Consider the following 22,967-nt stretch of genomic DNA (forward strand, 5'->3'; position numbering starts at 1 on the left):
GAACTTTCCATCTTTAGAATTTTTGAATTTAGGAATTCCAAAGGAATCATGCACTATTTTATGTAGCATTAATATTTTTTTAAAAAGAGGTAATATTTTTTAAAGCTTCCATCAAGCTTTAGGAAATGTAAAAATACTGGGTAGCAATCTCAAAACTACTACAAAGCTACAGTAATCAAAACAGTGTGGTACTGGCATAAGACAGTAATATAGACATATGGAATATGGAAAAGAAAGTCCAGAAGTGACCCATATATCTATAGTCAATTGAATTTCTACAAGAATGCCAAGATCACTCAGTGAAGGAAAAGATAGTCTCTTCAACAAGTGGTGCTTGAACAACTGGATTTCCACATGCAAAAGAATGAAGTTGGAACCTTACCTCACAGCACACATAAAAATTAATTCAAAATGGATCAAAGGCCTAACAGTTAGAGCTAAAACTAAAAACTCTTAGGAGAAAGGATAGGGATAAGTCTTTGTGACCTAGATCAGGCAATGATTTCTTAGATATAGCACCAAAAACACAAGCAACAAAAGGAAAATTAGGTAAATTGGACTTCATAAAAATTAGACATTTGTGCATCAAAGGACACTATCAAGAAAGTGAAAGGACAATCCACAGAATGAGAGAAAAGTATTTGCAAGTCATATATCTCATAAGGTTCTAGTACCCTAAATATATAAAGAACTCCTACAACTCAACAACAAAAAAGACAATCAACCTAATTTAAAAATGGGCAAAGGACTTGAATAGACATTACACCAAAGAAGATACACAAATGGCCAACAACCACATGAAAAGATGTTCAACTTCTGTAGTCATCACTGAAACGCAATTCAAAACCAAAACAGATACTACTTTATGTCCAGTAGGATAGTTATAATTAAAAGATGAAAGGAAAATAAGTATTGGTGAGGATATGGAGAAATTGGAACCCTCATACATTGCTGGTAGGTATGTGAACTGGGGTAGCTGCTGTGAAAAACAGTTTGTTGGCTCCTCAATAAGTTAAACATAGTAGGACAATATGACCCAACAATTCCACTCCTAGGTATAGACTGAAAGAAACTAAAAACGGGTATTCAAGCAAAAATTTTACCTGAATATTTATAGCAGTGCTATTCACAATAGCTAAAAGGTAGAAACAACTCAAATGTCCCTCAACTGATGAAAGGATAAATAAAACATGGTATATCCATATAATGATATTCAGTTATGGAAAAGAATACAGTACTGATACATGCCACACAGGGATGAGGCTTGAAAACATTATGCTAAGTGAAAGAAGCCAGACACAAAAGGCCACACAGTGTATGATTCCATTTATATGTACTATCGGGAATAGGCAAATCTATACAGACAAAAGCAGATTGATGGTTGCCGGGGGCTTGGGATGGGGGAAATGGAGAGCGACTTTTAAAGGGAACGGAGTTTCATTTTGGGGTAAAGAAAATGTTTTGGAAGTAGATAGTGGTGATGATTGCACAACACTGTTAATGTACTAAGTGCTACTGAATTGTATGCTATAAAATGGTTAAAATGGTAAATTTTACCAAAATAAAAAAATAGTGAGTAGACAACTATTACTTTTTTAGGGACCTTGAGGCATCTGGAGACTGTTTTTGTTTGTTTGTTTTTTTTTTTTTTGAATCACTAGCCAAGATATTGAAAACACAGTTTAAAAAAAAAAAGTCTGAATCATAATCAGAATTGTTTTTTATTTCTTTTGCTTTGAACGTGGTGTTTCTAAAGATTTTGATTGATTTTAGGAATTCCTTTAATATAAACTATGGCTTATCAGTCTTGGCAATGTTGTCATTTGGGGCTGGATAATTCTTTTTGTGGGACCATCCTGCACATTGCAGCATGTTTAGCAGTATCCCTGACTTCTATCCAGTAGATGCCAATAGCACCTCTCACCTCAACTGTGACATCGTGGCAACCAAAAATGTCTGCACACATTGCCAAATGCACCCTGGGAGTCAAAATCGCCCCTGGTTGAGAACTCCTGCTGTGAATTCTTTAGGAACGGTTTGTTATTCTGGGAGCTCACCCTCTCCTAGAGTTTCCTTAAAAAAAAATATCCATTTCTGAGATTGTCTTTTAGTTATCTCTTGATGACAGCAAAATCATTTTACAAAGCAAATGATTGCAGATGGCAGGTAACCTTCAAAAACATTTCGCATCATATGGGATCAAACTACATGACCAATTTGTAAACAGCAGGTTTCTCACTGGCAACTAAATGCCCCAGCGATAAGCTAAATGCGGAGAGTACACAAAAAAATAAAGTTAGTGTGCAATGTTCCCTTTTCAAACCCTTTTTGGGCAAAGACTACGGCTCTGCCAGCATTCCAGAACAATGACAGCCGATGTGCCCTTTGTCAACTTTCCCTCCTTCTCCTTTGAAAATGCAAACCGAACTTCTTCTGATACCCTTTACTGAGTGAGTCTGGAATCAGATACTATTACAGAGAGCAACCTGTGCTCCAGACGCCCCCAGCGGCCACTGCCAGTGGGAAGGCGAGGACTCAGTGTCCAGGACTCAGGGTTCCCTGGCCGCTTCCATGGGTGCAGCACCACTTTCATCCATTTCGTACCTTGAGCTTCTGAGTAGGATATCATTGGAACAAGGAATTGTGAAGCTGAGAAGCTGGAAATCTACTGGTCCCATGCAAGCCCCTTTTTCTACAGATGAGGAGCTGGAACCCAGGGCTTTTAACTCATGGCCAGAGCACTATCCTCTGTTCCAGGGAGAACAGCCAGGTGGCTCCATCAAGATGTCATTTCCTCCTCCTTGTGCCTTGGTTTCCACTTCTCTACATGAGCCTGGCGATTTCTATCTTACAGGCTTTTTCTAGGAATTAAATTAGATGCAAAAAGCGGACTGCAAGCACCACTGCTATGGACTGAATGCTTGTGTCCCCCACCCCACATTCATCTGTTGGAGCCTTACCCCTCACTGTGATGGTATTGGAGGCAGAGCCTCCAATTTGGGAGGTAAGTAGGTTTGGATGAGGTCACAAGGGTGGAGTCCCCATGATGGGATCCGTGTTCTTATAAGGAGATAAAGGGACCGGAGCTGATTCGCTCTCTGCGGTGTGAGGACAGAGGGAGAAGCTAGCCGTCTGTAAACCAGGAAGAGGGTCCTCACGAGAACCTGACCATGCTGCACCCTGACCTCGAAACTTCCCAGCCCTGAAACTGTAAGAAATAAATATTTGTTGTTTAAGACATCTTGCCTGTGGTGTTCTGTTACAGCAGCTTGAACTGACTAGGGCAACCACCCCTCACGTCCCATACGTAAACTCCTTCATTTCTTTATCCTAGAAGAAGACTTGTTAAGCTCTTCACATGATTTCATCTCATCCACTTGTGATCAAGAGAAAGTTCAGCCTGCTTACCTACACAGTCTCTGCCCCATCTGACTCCATAGGTATCTCCCTCTGGTTGCTTTGTCTTGAACCACAAGCTTCCATGAAACCACAGGAAATGATCACATGTCAGGCTATTCTCATTTCTGCTTCACATTTTGATATCAACCTGAAAAGATGGCAGGGCTGAGGCAGTGATGTGTGGATCAAGCTGCACTTCCTCATCCCTTTTCTACATTTTTAATAAATCTAAAAGAATACACATATAGGTGAAATTTTACATCACTACTAAACAATACTAGGGAAGGGCTATATCCTCAAGCTAGAACCTCTGAGAGATTTCTGGAAACTATAATTCCATCACCACCAGCCTGAATGAAGGACTAATGAGTCCTCAGTTTACCTCAAGAAAAGGGGTGAAGGGAAGACGGCTCCCAACTGCTGCCAGGTGACACCCCCAGGGGCTGGGAATAGCAGATGCTAGAGATACAGGCAGACTCAGGGGTAGCTTTTCAAAGACAAATCATAACTGCACTCGAGTGTCTGAGGAGAGTACTGATGCTGAGGTCCACACAGGGTGGGAAATCCCTCGGGTTTCCCATCAAGACCAGCAAACAAGTAAAGGGAGGCTCTTCGGGACGTGGATCCCAGGGGGCCGGTCATCCCACCTGGAGGAGAGATCACTGCACCCACTGTGTCAGCCAAACAGGGCAAGGACTCTTCTGCTGTGCAACAGTGAACCTTTGTCTTTCTACCTCCTCTCTGCTCACTCCGGATGAACAGATCGGTATACTCTGGCAAATATAAACTACAACAAAGACAATTTCTTCCTTCTCCCCTTAATATGGGTCTGAAAGATTTGAACCAGGACCCAACCAGTTCCAAACAGAACCCATTTCAAATTTTATCCCTATGTCACCTTCGGTGAGGTTGAGCAAAAAGAGAAGAATTACTGTTCCCATGAAAAGATTCAGCTGTTCAGGAGATGAGATCGATCTGAGGAATCTGAGATCCTCAAATATAAAACTCCATTTTGGGACTTCTCTGGTGGCGCAGTGGATAAGACTCCATGCTCCCAATGCAGGGGGCCTGGGTTCAATCCCTGGTTAGGGAACTGGATCCCACATGCATGCCACAACTAAAGAGCTGGTGAGCTGCAACTAAGGAGCCCACATGCTGCAACTAAGACCCGGTGCAACTAAATAAATAAATAAATAATAAAACTCCATTTTTAAAACAGTGATATGGAAGAAAATCTCTATGTTGTATTGAAATGTAACTTAAGGAGCTACAAATTCAGTGTAGGCGATAATGAAGATGGAACAATATGCCAATAAAATGGAGTGGACTGGAGCAAAGGTGGTGGAGGTAGCTACGAAGGCTAACTAGGTAAAATAGAACACACACTGGAGAAACATGAGAAACTTGGAAGTCAGAGGAAAATAGCAAGAAGATGACTAATGTGACTAAAAGAGCAAGAGAAAAAGGGGGCAGGTACAGGAGATCCAAAATAGATCTAATATGAATTCCAAGAGAAAGAGTGAAGCAGATGAAGTGATCACCGAAGGATGCTATCTTTAGCTTCAGGACAAAAAAGAAAAATGTGCATGGGGTTCCAGGCAATCACAATGAAAAAGTTACCCCACAACCAGAAATGTCCAGGGGACATTTTTAAATTTGATTGGGAAAAAATTCTATAAACATCTTGGTAAAAAATAAACACATAAATAAAGAGTATACATGAGAAAAGGAAAACAATAATCAAGTTGGCCTCAAGTCATTTATAAAGCACTAAATACCAAGAGACAGAAGAGTAACAACAACAGTAGTTTGAAATTAAAGAAAAATATAACTCGAGTTCTATACTCAGAGAAGTTGTCTTTCATGTATTTAGGCTCAGGCATATATGGGCTTAAAAAATGTGTTTGGCTTATGTTGTTATTGGTCAAAATTTACTTGGTATTATACTCTAATATAATAGCAAATATTTTAAACCTTGTGGGCCATGCAGTCTCTGCAGCAACTACTCAACTCGGCCACTGTAGCATGGAAGCAGCCATGGATGATTTGTAAGCAAATCTTTATGGCTGTGTTCCAATAGAACTTTATTTACAAAAACAGGCCATAGTGTGCTGGTCCCTATTTCACATGGTAGATAAAGCAAAATCCAGAGCTCATGAATGAGTAAATCATAGTATATAATCAGAAGGCTATTTGTATTACTAAACTAAATTACAGAAAGATACAAAAGACAGGATAGGAAATATAAACATTTAATAGCAGTAACCGACATTTAAAACACAAAAGTTTATTAACCAAAAGATGTAGGTTTCTGGAGGAAGGGAAAATAAGAGTGTGATAAACTTCCTCCCTTATGTGGGCAAAAGTGGGTGATAGGGATGGTTGTTTAAGAGAGAAACAAAGGTTTAAAAAATGCTTTTGAAAAGCTCAAAGATAATCTCTAGTAGAATTAAAAATAGGAGACCACCTTTACAAAATACTGCAGAATTTAAAAAGCAAAGAATAAAATGGTCCAGTTTGCAAGAGACAGAAAACAAAGAAAAGGAAGGAAACATAAAACCAGGAGACAAAAATCAACCCAAATATATCTGTTACAATCAGTGGAAATTATATTTTTACTAAGAGACAAATACCCAGATAAGACACGTAGACACTGAAAAATCCATTTGATGCAAGTTACACAAGCTGATGTATAAAAAGACGGGCAGGGGCTTCCTGGGTGGTGCAGTGGTTGAGAATCCGCCTGCCAATGCAGGGGACACGGGTTCGAGTCTCGGTTTGGGAAGATCCCACATGCCACGGAGCAGCTAAGCTCATGTGCCACAACTACTGAGCCTGCGCTCTAGAGCTTATGAGCCACAACTACTTAGCCCGCGTGCTGCAACTACTGAAGCCCGCGTGCCTAGAGCCCATGCTCCACAACAAGAGAAGCCACCACAACGAGAAGCCTGCACACCACAACGAAGAGTAGCCCCTGCTCACTGCAATTAGAGAAGGCCCATGCACAGCAACGAAGACCCAACACAGCCAAAAACAAATAAATAAAATAAATAAATAAATAAATAAATAAAAAGACGGGCAGAAGTATGTTGGTAAATGCAAACAAAAATATATTAGAGATTGCAATATTAATTTCCAAAAATGTACATATCAAGGAAAAATAAATAGGACAAAAAGTCTATTAAATAAATAAATAAATCTAAATAATACTTTAAATGAAGGTATTATTGACTTAATCTCTTAAGTATCATGCATCCGCATCAACATGTATAAAGTAAAACCTGTTAAAAATATAAGAAATAATTGGAAGAATTATTCCCAGTAGGAAGGTTTACCATACCTCTCTCAATATGTAACAAATAAAGTAGATCAGGGATAAAGGTAAAGATAATGAATACTGGATAAAGATGATCTTAAAAACATCCCTGTTAACGTTTAATTAATATATATCTTTCAAACATTAAATCTATTAAATGTGTTAATTATTGATCATATATCAAGTCATTAAAAAAACCTCAATTCATTTTATAAGCTAGAAATTATTGGATTCACATTCTCTGACCACTGTACAGTAAATTCAAAATTAATTTTTAAAAACACCAATTATTTTTTAAATTAACAAACAACAATAATACAATGAATCCTCTTCTGTCCACATAGGACTAAGGCGCTACTACTAAAAGAGGAAAAACAGAAAAACTGGATGAGAGTACTGCCTAGCGAAACATAAAGTAAGGAATTCAAGTCTGCTTGGAGGAAAATGTACAACTTTGGTTGTTTTTAATCTTAGACAGGAATAAATTAAAGTATGTGAACCAAACATTTTCCTCAAGTTAATATAAAAGAACAAAATATAACCAGAAAAATAACTTTCTAGAGATTAAATTAGTGCACTGGAAAACAGAGCAAAGTGATTAATAACTCTAGGACATGGGTTCTTTGAAAAAATTAATGAAATAGACAATCTTTCAAGATATCTCAGTGAAGACAAAAAGCAGCAAAACACAAGTATATGATGTGGGAAATGAGAAAGATAGAAAAGAAATGAAAAATAACAGAGTTTCATGTAGAATTCTGTGCTAAAATGTTAAATCTCAATGAGAAGGAAAATAGAAAATAAGAAAACAAAGATTATCAAATCTGACAATCAGAATAGACCACTATCCATGGAAGAAATAGAAACCAGTCTCCTAGAGCTGCATCCATAAAAGGAGCTGTGCCCAAATGTTTTATGGGCAAGTTCTTTCAAACCTTCAAGGAACACATAATTCTTATGCTATTTAAATGGTTACAGATGGTAGAAAAAAAATGGAGAGTGTCACAATTCGTTTTATAAAGTTAATATAAACTCAAAACCAACATGCAACAAAAACACACTGTAAAATAAAATGATATACTCATTTCACATAGAAATATAGATGCAAACCAGAAATAAAATACTTAGTATAATGCAGTAACATAAAAAAGAATAATGTCACTGATCAGATAGAATTTAATCCAAGAATATATGGATAGGTTAATATTAGGAAATAAAATTTATCAAATCAGTATCAATGAAAAATATTATATTGATGCATATTTTAAAAGCAGCATTTGATAAAAATTCGTTTTTGATAAAATTATTCTATAAACTATAGAAAGATACGTCCTTGACATGATGAAGGGTACTGATCTAAAAACCAACGTGTTGTATCTAACATTGAAATACCAAAGCAGCATTTCCTGACTTCACTGTAACAATCATTTTTCTAGGACATGATAGCAAGTGTGATTAAAAGTAAAGTTTAGCGCTTCCCTGGTGTCGCAGTGGTTGAGAGTCTGCCTGCCTATGCAGGGGACATGGGTTCGTGCCCCGGTCTGGGAGGATCCCACATGCCGCGGAGCGGCTGGGCCCGTGAGCCGTGGCTGCTGAGCCTGCGCGTCCAGAGCCTGTTGCTCCGCAATGGGAGAGGCCACAACAGTGAGAGGCCCACAAAAAAAAAAAAAAAAAAAAGTAAAGTTTAAACAATAGTCCGAAAGTAGTTTGGGAAGTAAATGGAGAAACATGTCATATATTTTTATTGAAGTAGAGTTGATTTACATATGTCATATTTCTTAACAGGAGGTCTCAATGTGATAAAGATGTCTCCTTTCAAATTAGTCTATACGTACTAAAAATTATGATTAACATGTGACAGGATTTGTGTGTGTGTGTGTGTGAGTGCGTGTGTGTGTATGTGTGTGTGTGTGTTGGTGTTGGTGGGGGTAAGAGATGTAACTTGACAAAATGAGTCCAGACTTTTCCTGGAAGAACGTGCAAAGACAGACAAAATCATTTTGAAAAAGAATATTCATCCAGAGCTTCCCTGGGTGGCACAGTGGTTAAGAATCCGCCTGCCAATGCAGGGGACATGGATTCGAGTCCTGGTCTGGGAGGATCCCACATGCCACAGAGCAACTAAGCCCGTGCACCCCAACTACTGAGCCTGCGCTCTAGAGCCCGCGAGCCACAACTGCTGAAGCCCGTGCACCTAGAGCCCTTGCTCTGCAACAAGAGAAGCCACCACAATGAGAAGCCCGCGCACCACAACAAAGAGTAGCCCCCGCTCACCACAACTAGAGAAAGCCCACACGCAGCAACGAAGAACTAACACAGCCAAAAATAAAATAAAATAAATAAATTTATTTTTTAAAAAAGAATATTCATCCAGGGGCCTTAACGTAGAAAATATGAAAATGTATTATGAAACCACAGTAGTTAAAATAATGTAGCACCAATATTAGAGAGATAGATAAATGTAACAGAAGTGGGAGTTCCAAAATAGATTCAGGATTCTCTCTAATACAACAAACGTAGTTTTCCAGAAAAGATGGGAAAGGATACATTATTCAATAAATCTTTTAAGAATATCTGGTTAACCTTTCTACATAAATACAGTTAGACATCACCTACCAAAATACAAAAGTAAATTCCAGGTAGATGACAAATGGTGCTTTAAAAGAACAAGAAGAAAATAGAGGTTATCTGACTTACGTGGGGGAAGATCTCTCCAAGCATCCCTGAGAAGGCACAATCCATGAAGAAACAGATTAAAATATGTGACTACATAAACATTTTAAATGTCTATGTATTTGTAAAAGCCACAAAAAGGATGAAATGCAAAAAAAAAAACCAATGGGAAAAATAGTTGCTGAATATGTATAAAGATTATAACATTGTTTAAAACTCCTGGTCTTTACTCCCTTTTTAGTGAACCTATCTCCCTCTCTCTGCCTGCATCCATTTGCCATTGCTGTTCCATAGAAGATGGATGCCCCCCAGAGAGGAAGAAGACATGGTTCTGAGGAGGGTCCCATTTAGCCAGAAAAAGGAAGGGAAAGCCTGCCACATCTGTCCTCCACAGGTGGACTGTGGGGAAAAGTGGGGAAGGAGTTAGTGAAAAGAGGCAGCCTGGTGTTTGTTCTGAGCTCCCCTCTCAACAAGGACCACAGAGGCATTTAAGAAGATAAAGGTGGTAGTGAAGGTGATTTTCCCCACTCTCCATTCTGGGCATCTGGGAGAGGACACAGGAGGGCTCTGGCACCCATTAAAGTGACAGCCAGTGTGGGTGGGCAGAGAGTAAGTCTAGGTTGGCACACCTGTTTGGTGTGGTGTGCTTGGGTGTGGAATGAGATGGTGTGGTGTGGAGGGGTGTGGAAGGAACCCACAGGGCTCTCCATACCTTGAGACAGGGATGAAACATTGCTGAGGGTTTGGTTCAAAAGCTTGTGAAAGGTGATCACGGGGGCTGTTATGGATAAAGTGACTCCTTGGCTAATGGTCACAGAGCAATTGTCACCCAGCCAGGAGCCAAATGGAGACACACATCAACTTTGAGTGTCTGTAGTCACAGTAAGGACTGAGTGGGGGTGAGTCATCTGGTGGGTCAATGGTCCATGGGTGAGCACCCTCAGACTTATTGGAAGACGGCTGCGTGATGGCTGGGGACTAGCGCCTGGGGACCGGTCACTAGACTAACCCAACGTCCCCAGTGAAGGAAACTAAAAATCACCATGAAAGGTCAACCGAGGGCCCGACAATTTCCTCTCTCCCCGACCCCAATAGCCACGAGGTTATGTGTGCCCCTGATTAACAATTTAGCAGGCAAACCTGAAAGGCTGAGTTATCCAAGGGAGGCTGAGTATATAAAGACGCTGCTTAAGTGACTGGATTTGACTGAACTTATTGGATTCAACTAAAAGTGTGTGTGTGTGTGTGTGTGTGTGTGTGTGTGTGTGTCTCCGCTGGAGTTCATGAAAAAGATCATATCAGTTTTTGAAAAATAAAGAAGGTACATTTTCTCAGCATGTCTGAATATAGCAATGAGAAAGCTGGCAACCCAGGATATGCAGTAATAAGTGATTAATGTTCAATGTATACAATAATCTTACAAAAAGAAAATAAGTGAAAGTCAATGACTTGATAAAATGTGGCCAAAGAGCACAGAGGAGCAATTTCACATCCCAAAATCGAAATACAAACGACTGATAAAAATATGGGGGGAAATTTTTAAATAGTAAAGAAACAAGCAGTTTCAAAATGAGAAGCCACTATGTCAATGTCCAGTTAGAAAACCAAGTAGAAGGGCTAAAAGACGGTGAATCTGCCACACAAAGAAAACGCCTCAGGAAAACATCCTAGCATCTGAACCTGAAACTATGAAGTAACAAAACACAGCAATGCGTAGGTCACTAAGTATCGGCTCCTTCAATGTAATGACTTGCCAGCGTGCAGCCGGTTTGAAAGAGGTGGCTATTGTTCAAAGCTTTGTTAGAACTTATAGTAGACGTTTTCTGAACCTGCAGCAGATTCTTCTGAATATGACGGTAAATCTCTGTTGACACACTCGTCTTGCGGAAAAGAGCCACAATTAACTTAAAGCCAAGTCTGGTCAGACTATTTGTGATCAGGGAAAGCATTTCTCGTAAATCTGCTCGGGAGGCAACGACAGAAGACGCGTACAAGAGCTATGTGGCAGCTCACAGAAATAAATATTTTCAATCACGAGTGAGAAGGATCCGACTTGGCAGGAAACCTCTCAACTGTCCTGTGTAAATGTCTCCCAACTGGTCTATCCACAGTCTTCTTTTCACTAAGCCTTTGATACTTTAAAATATAGACTTGATCATGTCATCTCTGCTCCTGGTCCTCTTCAGATAAAAACACAAACGCATAATATGACTTTAAAGGCTTATTTGGTCAGATCTCTTTTTTGTCCAGCTTCATTTGATACTAGTTTTCTATCAGCCTTTCATCTCTGGCCACACTGGCCTTCTGGAAAATCCTCATTAAGCATCAGGCCAGTCCTATCAGAGTTTTTACCCATCCTGTTCCTTCCCTCCTCCTTTTAGCCAATGAAGAGTTCCTCATTCTACAGATCTCAGCTCAAACGTCAAGCTCTCCTTCCTAGCAAGACTTTTCCGCCCTCCTGCCCAGGGTCACCCTTATCCACAGCGTAGGTTTCCAGGGTACCACCCCATCATCTTCACTGGACTTTTTATGTGGTTATCTGATTAATGTCTATTTCCCTGTGGAGATTAGAAGCCTGCGGGAAGGCAAGCACCCAGACTGGTGTTTACACGGTGCATTGTGTAAAGCCCAGCATATGGGGAGTTCTCCAAAAATAACTGGAGGATGAAAGAGAAATGCTATTTGATATGCTTGTGAGGAAGAGGTGCTGCAGGATGGTCACAAAAATCTCCTCATCCCGTTATGGATCTGCTCCCCCAGCAGGAGGTGAGTCTATTTCTCTCCCCGCCTTGAACGTATCCTGGCCTCATGACTTGCTTTTCCTGCAGAGTGAGGGAGCAGTGATACTGGGCCCGGTCTGGGCCTCTCTCTTCAGAAGCCTGGCAGCTCCTGCCCTCTTGGAGAGAACTGCCACACTTCCGGAGAGCGAGTCTCAACCCCTGGAGGACGAGCGGCCACCGATTCTGACATCCAGCCAGACAGCCCAGTGAACTGGACCTGGACTCATCCCTGCCCCACAGAGTCACAAGCCATAACATGACTGCTGCTTTAAGTTACTATGTTTTGAGATGACTGGTGGTACAGCAAGAGTAACTGAAAAACTGGTCTCATGTTAAAATCACAGTGGCTCTTCGATTCTCTCCACACCGTTATCTCTCGGAAGTCAACCTTTTCCATACATATCAGGGGCCCGATCTTTTGTACCTGCAGCCAAGCAACCTAGTCTCGAGTAGTCTCGGGCATGCACAAGAGTCAGGGTCATTATGTCATTACAGGTACTCGCCCCTTTTCCTGGCTGTTTTTCACGTCACCATCTGAAACTTTGCTATGTATTTAATTGTGCAGATTTTCAGCTCCACTAAGGCAGGGATTTTTTTTTTAATGTTTACAGTAATCATATTGCTGGTTGTGCTGTTATTTTTATTCTGAGAGTGTTGTATGTATGCTCTGGGTAAAGCAGATGAATGTTTATTTATTTATTTGGTCACACCAAGGAGCGGCATGCAGGATCCTAGTTCCCTGACCAGGGATCAAGCCAGTGTCCCCTGCATTGGGAGCTCAGCGTCTTAACCCCTGGCCCGCCAGGGAAGTCCCGGCAGGGATTTGTTCATCTTTATCTCCAGGGATTCTCTAGCTGCCTGGCACATACTACACACTCAATGAAATTTTGCAGATTAAGTGAAGGAATCATTCTCTGCCTCACTGCTTCCACCTGATAATCTCCTTGCCAGTATAGCTTTTCCCCGAACACTCCATCTTAAAACTTATTCTCCCTCCTTACCATGTGCTGTCTGCTGTCTTTTTTATTTTAAACTAATTCTCAAATAGTCGATGTCCACCTGAACCACAGCTCAGCCCAACGCTGTCTCCTTTCATTCAGAGATAACAGCAATGTCTCAGTCTGACAAGAATGCCTATTTTGTATTTAAATCAGATAATGTGTCCAGAGTTCTGACACATAACCATATGTTCAGTAGATGTGGCCCCCCTTCATCCCTTTCTTTCTGATGCTTTCTTTTTCTCAGACCTCCAAGGGCATCCACTCCTCATGGCAACTTCCTGCATCAACATATGTCAGTGGGGACTTCCCTGGTGGCACGGTGGTTAAGAATCCGCCTGCCAATGCAGGGAACACAGGTTAGAGCCCTGGTCCAGGAACATCCCACATGCCACGGAGCAACTAAGCCTGTGCGCCACAACTACTGAGTCTGCGCTCTAAAGCCTGCAAGCCGCAACTACCTAGCCTGCGCCTAGAGCCTGTGCTCCACAGCAAGAGAAGCCACCGCAATGAGAAGCCCGCGCACTGGAACAAAGAGTAGCCCCCGCTCGCCGCAACTAGAGAAGGCCTGCGGGCAGCAACGAAGACCCAACTCAGCCAAAAATAAATAAACAAATTTATTAAAAAAATATGTCAGTGATGGTCTGTGAATCATATGAATTCAGATAAGATTAACATTTATTGCCATTTGCTTTGTGTTAGGCGCTATGCTAGGCATATTTTATGAAAAAGAAAGCCTGGGTTGAAATCTCAGGTCAACACTTTTTCCACCCAGCACACTGCCTTTGGTACTGTTGGGCTCTAGACAAAAGGACGATATGAGCAAAGATGATGCACACACGACAGGTGCCCAGGCTTCCTCGTGGCACAGTTATATCCTTCCTTCTTTCATATGTTGAAGGCTAACACCTTCAAATTCTCTTTATTTAGCTTCATGATCAAAACTTGTTTTTTAAAAACATTCACTCTAAGGTGTAAATGACTGATAACAATGTGAAGCATGATCCCCCCACCACCCCCGAAGGGGTTCTCAATTTCAACCAAACATTTAGGATGCAGAAAGAAAACAAGACTAGCAAGACTTACACTTGAGAGCAGACAAGTCAGATTCCTACCTGCAATCACACTATTCAATCCAGCAACCAACCCAGCCCTGGTTGGGAGGAGCTGGGGAGAGAGTGAAGTGTAGAGTCCAGGAGGAGACAGAACCTTCTCATAAATCCAGAGGGACCTTCAGCAATGAAATGGAAAGTCCTCAGTCACCTGATTATCCTGGTCTGGTTCTTACACAGGTGGGTGCTTCACCTCTCAGCTTTGTACACTACGCTCACTCACCCCTGCTCTGGGTTTAGTTTCCAGTCCCACTGTTCTCTGGTAGCCTAGCACAAACTGATAAGCTATTCTTCCCAAGAGACTACTTGTTATACTTAAGAGCTCCTGTCCCTTGTGTATAATAACATAATGGCATGTTTATCCTTCTATTCACATTTTGCATGAACTATGTACTTAAGATAGTTACTAAAAACAGATAACACCTCACTGATGGCCCAGCAGACGTAGTGCTGTCTTCAAGTCCCTGCTTAGTCAACTGCAATACTTCTAGAAGCTTCTGTAGTGATCTCCAGACACAGTTAATTGTTATATTCCTCAGCACTTGTAATACCACTTTGGGGACCAATTTCACAGATTTGTGATAATCTTTTCAATTTGTCTCCTTAACTAGATTGTGAGGTCCTTGAGGGCTGGGAATGTGCTTTAGTCATTATTATTTTTTGTCTAACGCAGTGCCTGGAATTTATTATACAGCCATAACTCCTGGAAGCAATCGTGTCTTACTAGTTTAGTGTCAGGAAGAAAACGTGGACCATAGATGTGGTGGGTTCGGTGATCTTGTGCCCGTCTTCACTTCAACATTACCAGGTCTCCAAGACAGCAGATCCAAGAGGGAGGCCATGATTGGACCAGAGTCTCCCTTCCCCTGGAGAACCTCAAGACCCAGTCTATCATGCTCATCTCCTTGGATAGCTAAGCCACCACCAGCAGTCCCAACCTCCCAATCACCTATCTTTTCCCAATCACCTGAACTTTTTCCACCATCTAACTCTGTATGACCCCTAATCTGATCTAGCCTATGTCCCTTCACACACTCCTCTTCTTTTTTTAACATCTTTATTGGCGTATAATTTCTTTACAATGTGTGTTAGTTTCTGCTGTATAACAAAGTGAATCAGCTATAACACACTCCCCTTCTTTACCAGGGTCCCTAGACACAGTCAGTCATCAGCAACATTCCCTATCATCCTCAGCCTCTTAGCTGTGAGAAAGCAGCATCCTGCCTTCTTGATTGGCCTTCCTTTAAATTTATGACCCTAAGTCTCAAACACATCCTCAGGACCTCCTAAATTTCCATCATCTATTTACTCCCTCATCTCAAAGATTAATCTTTCACATCTTCTTTTGCTCCTCAAACCTCCCTCATTTCCTATTCCTTCCTCACTCTTAGGTGATGATCTTGATTCTTACTTTTTTCTTTTCAACTCAACTCAATTTACTGAAGATAGGGAATATAGATATCACAGGATAGTTTCATATACATTTAGATATTTGGTTCATTTATTTTTAAGAAGGAGCAGAATGATACAGAAGGGAACCTGAAGAAAGAGGGATTAAGCTGATGTCTAGTTTTATCTGTCTGACTACAATTTGCTCCTGATGTGCAAAGCAAAGTGCAAGCAATTACCATTACCCACATCTAAAATTTAACTCTCACAACAATGTTTTTGGCTTGGTAGTGAGGAACACCTGCTTTTTAAAAACTTGCATGTTTTCTATTCTCTTGGTCATTATGAAATGAAAAAATAACTTAGTTTTAAAAATACATAAAATTCATCAAATTTTGAGATGATCTTGATCCTTACTTCATTGAGGATATACATATATTTGGAGGAGATCTTTACCTTTCTCCCTTCATACCTACTGCCTCTGTGCTCATACACCCTGCTTTCCCTGTCATTTCTAAACCCTCTGGTCTCCTTCCTTGCCTACACCATCAGGATCTCTCTATTCCCTCATTTCCATCAGAATATAAATATGATATCCTGTCTCCCACCTTTGAAAATTCTCTCTAGATCCTTCTAGCTACACTGCATTTCCCTGCTCCACTGTCTAGCAAAACCCTTCCAAAGAGTTGCCTGTTTTCACTGTCCCCACATCATCTTTCATTCTCTCAAGAAAGCACACCATCAGGCTTTTGTCTCCATCACGCCACAGAAACTACTATCCTCAAAGCACCTCCTCATATCACCAAGGACCTCCACATGGCCAAGTCCAATGTTGATTCCCCGTCCTCCTCTGACTTGGCCTAGCAGCTGCATGTGACACAGCTCATGACTCTTGCCTTGGTGAAACATTTCCATTCAGCTTCAGGGACATCAGGCTCTCCTACCTCCCTGGCCACTCCTTCCCAACTTCTTTTTCTGGTTGGTTCTCCTTTTCCCGACCTTCAAATATCAGGATGCCCCAAGCCTCGGTCCTTATCTCTCTTTTCTCTCCAGACTTTCTCTCTTGCAGATCCTTCCATTTCTGTGGCTTTAAGTATGGTGATGTGTCCCAAGTTTATATCATAGCCCAGCTTCCCCTCTTAGCACCAAATTCATGTATCTAACTGCCTACTTGGCATCTCTACTTAGACATCTAATAGACGCTTCTCAACATGGCTGTACAAAATAAGCACTTGTACTCCACACTCCCACCAGCCCCTTACGACCTTTAGTTTTTCCAATCTCAGTAAAACGCACTACTATTTACCCGGTTGTTAGGTCCCCAGACCCGGGACTTATCTCTAGTCCTCTCCTTTTCTCATATCCCACGTCCAAACTTGTCAGCTCTACCTTTGAAATAAGTGCCAAATGTGATCACTTCACATCACCTCCACCTGTCTCACCTGAGTGCAGGGCATCCTCACCTTTCTCTCCTTGACATCTCCAACAGCCTCCTAACTGGTTTCCCTGTTTCCACTCTCACCCCAAAATAGCCCTCACTCCTCCCAGAAGCCAGAATGATCCTTTAAAAATATAAGACCAGCCACTCACCTGCTAAAGCCCCTTTGATTGGATGGCTTCCCATCACAATTAGAATAACATGCAAATTCTACTTTGGCTTAAAAGATAGGTCAGGTTCCTTCCCACCTCTGCACTTGCTGTTCCCTCTGCCCAGAAAGCTCTTCCTCCCAGACTTTGCAAGGCTTGCTTCTCAATTCAGTCAGGTCTCTGCTCAAATATCACCTCTTCAGAGAGACTTTTCGCCACATCGATAGATAGAGCATCACTCTATCCTCTTATTCTGTTCATTTTTAAAATACTGCTTATTAGTCCTTGACTTCTTAAGATATATTTATTTGTTTTTGTCTATTTCCCCCCAAAGATTGCAAACATCTTACTGCAAGGATTCTTCTGCCTTGTTCATCCTAAGTGTCTAGAACAAGTGCTTAATAAATACTCGACAAGTGAACAGATAGATGCATGAATAAATGTGCAAACTTCAGGAGGAAGGGATGGTATGCAGACAGGCAGGTAAGCAGCCAGTGGCTCAAGTAAAGAGTGTTATTTAAATAAATTCAAAACTCTGATATAATTCTAGGAGCAGAGAAAGCAATAATGATGAAAGACCAGGGAGTGGACTTGGAAGGGCCTCTCAAGCAGCCATGCTGGGTAGAAATTTCTGCAGTGATGGAAATGTTCTATATCTCTGCTGTTCAAAACAGTAGCCACTGGCCACATGTGGCTATTGAACACTTGAAATGTGGCTGGTGGGACTGAATATTAATTTTCTTTAATTTTAACTTACATTAAATAGCCACCTGGGGCTGGTGGCTATGGTGTTAGACAGCAAAGCTCTAGAACCCAAAGAATCCCTTCCCCCGACTTGTGATTACAGGATAATAATGCATACCTCACTGAGTTATTGAGAGGACTAATGATATAAAATTGTCAATGTCTGAAACATAGTTAGCCCTCAAAAAATAATAGCTGCTATTACTACACAGTGTTGCAAATTACTTTCAGTACATGCCATGTAAACTGGCTCTAAAGTACAGAAACAGACTTTTATTAATTTTTTTATTGTAATTTTTTGTTTGTCAGAGTTAGTGGATAACCAATGTGTGGGTCTATATTTGAGCTCACAAACTAAAAATAGCAAACAACCATTTTTGGATCTCAGGAAGGCCTTCCAGAGATGGACGACGATTCCAAGTGGATCAGCTTGCTGATATTTATAATGAACTAATTAGTTTGACAACAGCTAACTTAGCGTTTGAGAAAATTGGATTTGTAACATTACTGTATTATTTTCAGTGTCATCTGAAGCTTCCTGAATGATTTTTGGATAAGAGTAGTGTTTGCTTTATTTAATACTTGGTATTAAAATAAAGCGGAATGTATTTACTTATTGGAAACATTATGTTGAATTCTTAAAAGGTTAAATTGGTTTGGACATAATATCGTTTTTTTTTTTCTTGTCAGTGGCTCACCATGCTTTCTTCCACACTGAATCCAGAAAACAAAATGAACACAGATACAGAACATAAGCAGACCGTTATAACTAACCCTTAATAATCTAATCTAATAATAAAATTACACGTTTGTTCAGAATAAGCATGGTGCTTACTCTTAGGACACAAGAATCTGCAGTCCACAGCAGCAGAGGTGAAAGTGGCATTCCATGGCCCCTGCCTAAGTGCCTGGTGGAGACTGAGACTTGAAATCCGAGGATGGATGTATTTAAATTAAACACATGCTTTAAAGCATTAAGAAAACTTGACGTTCTTATTAAGGAGACCAATTAACCTGCTTCGGTAGGATGCCACTCTGCATTAGTTGAAAAAGTGCCCTAGGACGTTATATAAATGAAACCCGGAGCAGAAAGGGAATGAAAATTTACTTTTCTACGTAGGAGCCTTTCCTAACTGCCCTCCCTAGCTTTGCTGTTTGAAATGCAGATCCTTTTTCTTCCACCCGTGACTGTGAGTCTGGGGTACCATCATGGGAAGAGGGTGAAGACTCCTAAATCCTAAATTAAGGTGCTGTAAAGACTTACCAATGGGCATCACTAAGAAAAAGGGCAGCCAGCAGAGGACGAAGCAGCCGACCACGATGCCCAGTGTTTTGGCCGCTTTCTTCTCCCGGGAAAACTTGAGGAGTCTCACGGAGAAGTGTGTCTTGTTCTTGGCGCTGGACACCCCGCTGCCTCCTACCGGGACCTTTTTGCGATGGATGCGGAGCGTCACCTGCTCCGAGTCCGACTTGTCGGTCTTGAGGCCGGACTTGAGGCCCCGGCTCTCCCTCTTGGCCACCACGTAGACCCGGCAGTACATGACCAGGATGATGGTGAGCGGCACGTAGAAGGAGCCGAGCGCGGAGAAGAGCACGTAGCCCGGCTCCTCATTGATCTGGCAGATGGTCTCGTCCTCGGGAGCCGGCTGCCTCCAGCCGAACAGAGGCCCGATGGAGATGACCAGGGAGAGCGCCCAGACGCAGAGCAGAGCCATGAGACCCCTCTTCTGCGTGACGATGGTGGGGTAGCGCAGCGGGTAGCTCACGCCGATATAGCGGTCGATGGAGATGATGCAGAGCCCCATGATGGACGCAGTGCAGCACAGGACGTCCACCGCCGCCCAGATATTGCAGAAGACCCTGCCAAAGGCCCAGTAGCCCAAGATCTCGAAGATTGCGGAGAAAGGCAGCACCGTGGACGTGAGTAGAAGGTCGGCCACCGCCAGGTTGACGATGTAGTAGTGAGTGACCGAGTGCAGATGCCGGTGGCAGGCCACGGAAAGGATCACGAGGATGTTCCCCAGTACCCCGAAAAGGATGAGGCCCCCCAAGATCACCCCGAGCAGGATGGCCTTGGAAATGTTCACCGGTGGCGGCGGGTGGGTGCAGTTGGAGCTGTCCGAGGCATTTCCAGAGAGAAACACCATGGTCCCAGCCGGGGCCGGGCGAGGTCCGGCTGTTGAGGGCCACTCCGGGCCTGGGCGGAGGTGGGAGAGAGGGAGCGGGGACTCAAAAGGTCTCTGCTCCGGGGAGCCTTGCCTGCTGAGGTTGTCTGGCGGTAAGAGAGAGCGTACGGGTGGGAAGCAACCCGGGCCAGCTCTGGAAACCCTCAGAAGGCCACGCAAAGGGGCAGGGCATTAAAGGCAACATGGCCATGGGCGCGCGGGGCTGCCCGCCGACCCTCTGCACCATCAACGCTGGCCCGGGGCCCCAACTCCCTCCCTACGCGAGGCTCAGCGCGGAGCTCGAGGAGACGCGATGCAAAATGCAGTCCCAGAATTACGCGAGTCCCCTTTCCTGCACTGTCGGATCCGTCCGGGTGTGAAGATTGAGCATTCCGCACATAATTTGGAATTCAAAAATCCAGCGCCTGTCTCTCCCACAAACCACAGGCACGTACGGGTCTGCCGTCGACTCTCAAAGGCGGGGACCGTTGGCATCTGGGCGCTTCTCCCCACCCGCAGTTACCCTCAGTGTGGCTGGACTCATGGTAGATCCAGCTTCTAGGAGCGCAGGCCGGGGGACGTGGATGTGAAATGTTTGCCAAGACCGAGGCGGCTGCGGAGCGTCGTTTGCCAGCGTCCTCCTGAAAGAGCGCAAAGAGAAATGCGGAGTGTGAGCCAGGCGCCCTGGGGAGCGAGGCTGTGCCCTGCCTCGACTGGCGGTCGGACGCGGCGGGGAGTCCCGCCGACTCTGCGACCCCGAAGCGGTTCGCGCTGCAGCAGGCGAGCGCGCGGGAGGGGACCGCGAGCCGTGCCCCGCCGCTGGGAATCTGCCCTGGCGCGCTCCGCCGCGCAGCCTCTCGCGGGGTTCGAGATCCAAAGCACACACCCCCTAAACTGCAGCGCCCGGCGGCCGGACTGCTAGCAGCCGTGCAGTGAAATTAAAATCCCAGAGCCCGAGAAGCGCGGCTGACGGGCTTGCAGCGCCGAGCCAAGCCGGTGGAAACCCGGAGGATCTACCACCCGGTTGCCACTTGAACAGGTTGCTTCGCAGTCACCTGGAGGAGGCGGCCTGGGAGAGGGAGCCGCTGCGACCCGGGGACCGCAGGGCCAGTGCCACGCGCACGCTCACGCCCGAGGAATTCACACTTGAGTGTGCGGAGAGCGTCGGTCTGTCGACCAGCCAAGCCGGCCTGAGAGCCGAGTCCAGAGCAAAGCCCTCGCGACCCAACGAGGGCTGAACGCGACCTAGATCGGTCCAGGATTCCTTTTCTACCCAGAGGATCAGCGGTCCCGGAGGACTCGAGCCTCAAGCCACACCCAGGCGGGCTCCGGGGGTCCAAGAGGAAGAGTGGGAGCGGGGAGCGTCATTCTGTCTAAGGGGCTGTTCAGGCGGCAGTCACTGCGGCTTTTGTACAGTAGGCGTAAAAATCAAGTCCGCGCGCCGGCGGACAGGGGACGCCTCGTATTTTCCGAGCTGGGGACCACGGTCTGCGTAAGAAAGCTAGGTTTCCACAGCTGCGGGCCGACCGCAGGGACTCGGGCAGGAATGCGGGGAGTGGGGACACACCTTGCCTTGTAAGGACTCTGCGGCTGGGCCTTGAGGCGGGATTCCCGGGCAAAGGCTGCTGTGAACATCACAAGTTCTAGAGCTCACAGGCGATACAAAAAGCAAGCAACTGCAGAAACCCGTTTCCCCTACCTCGGAGCGGTAAATACGGGGTTAAAAAACACACTTGTTAACGAGGAGATAACTTCCCAGAATATAAGGGAAACGAGGTGGGGGTAAGGGTGCGGGTGAAAGAAGCGGGAGGAGCCTGGGGAAAAGTGGGAGTTGGGTCTCACCCTGAGGCCCAGGGAGGTTTTCTCTAATCCACCCGGCCCTGCTGGACGCCGGCGCCCGGCGCTGCAGCGCACTCACCTGGAGCGCGGATGCAGAGCCACTCGCGCGCGCGTGGCGGGGACCGGACGGGCTTTCGGTCCCAGGAGCAGCCCTGCTGCCTCCTCCCTCGGCGGAGAGGGAACCGTTTCCGATGAACCAATTCCTAGTCCTTTTGCACCCGCTGACTCACCCCTTTCTCTACCACAGACGTCTTTAAGCTCCTGTCTCACAGACGCTTTACCTGGAGATTTTAAAAATAAAGAGAGAAAATAGAAAAAGAAAAAACCAAATACTGCCAGGCAATAACTCCACCTTCACCCTTTTAATATTCAGCTCCCCGACATCAGCAAAGAATAGCAAGGAACTTTGCAGCTCTCGCTGACGTAACACAGTCAGTAGCCCCAGCTAGTACCGTAATCTCCTGCTGTTACCGTATTACTCCGAGGTAACAGGAACAGTGAGCACATCAGTATTTTTTTTTTCTCTTGCCTTGGGTGAATTGGGTTCTCGCTTCACTTTAAGAAAGTGTGTGTGTGTGTGTGTGTGTGTGTGGCGTGGGGGTGGGGAGAGCGGGGAGAAGGGATTTTTTATTTGTAGTAAATAACTCTTTTAAATGATCTGATTTTAAAAATAAAGAAAAATAGACACTTGCCAGACACATATTACTGTGTGTATGATGTGTTCAAAGAAATGCCCAGTAAAGTTATTTTGAACAGCTTGATTCAAGGAACACTTAGGTTCTGTTAAAATCAAAAAGAAGCATATGGTTATGCCAAATATGCAGGTAAATTATATTATTTGCAGATGTTTTAAGATGAATGTAAAATCAGATAAAATTCAATAAATCTGATTATAATAAAATTATAATTCTAGGAAAATAAAGTAAGCATATCTAAACCTTCTGAAATACGATCCATCTCTCATT

At 43.6% G+C, this 22,967-nt stretch overlaps 1 protein-coding gene across 2 annotated transcripts in view; it reads right to left on the reverse strand.

The window, feature by feature from the left end:
- Positions 1–22,401, reverse strand: part of ADRA1A (adrenoceptor alpha 1A) — a 98,946-nt gene extending 76,545 nt beyond the window's left edge. For both annotated transcript variants that reach the window (XM_060102596.1, XM_060102594.1), the window contains exons 1-2: positions 22,082–22,401; positions 19,263–20,804 (exon numbers count right to left, since the gene is read on the reverse strand). In XM_060102596.1, coding sequence (XP_059958579.1) covers positions 19,263–20,145 — 883 coding nt within the window. In that variant the 5' untranslated portion in view covers positions 20,146–20,804; positions 22,082–22,401. The remainder of the gene's footprint in view (positions 1–19,262; positions 20,805–22,081) is intronic.
- Positions 22,402–22,967: the final 566 nt, after the last annotated feature.

The sequence above is a fragment of the Mesoplodon densirostris genome, chromosome 6, assembly GCF_025265405.1.
Source record: "Mesoplodon densirostris isolate mMesDen1 chromosome 6, mMesDen1 primary haplotype, whole genome shotgun sequence".
NCBI classification, from domain to species: domain Eukaryota; kingdom Metazoa; phylum Chordata; class Mammalia; order Artiodactyla; family Ziphiidae; genus Mesoplodon; species Mesoplodon densirostris.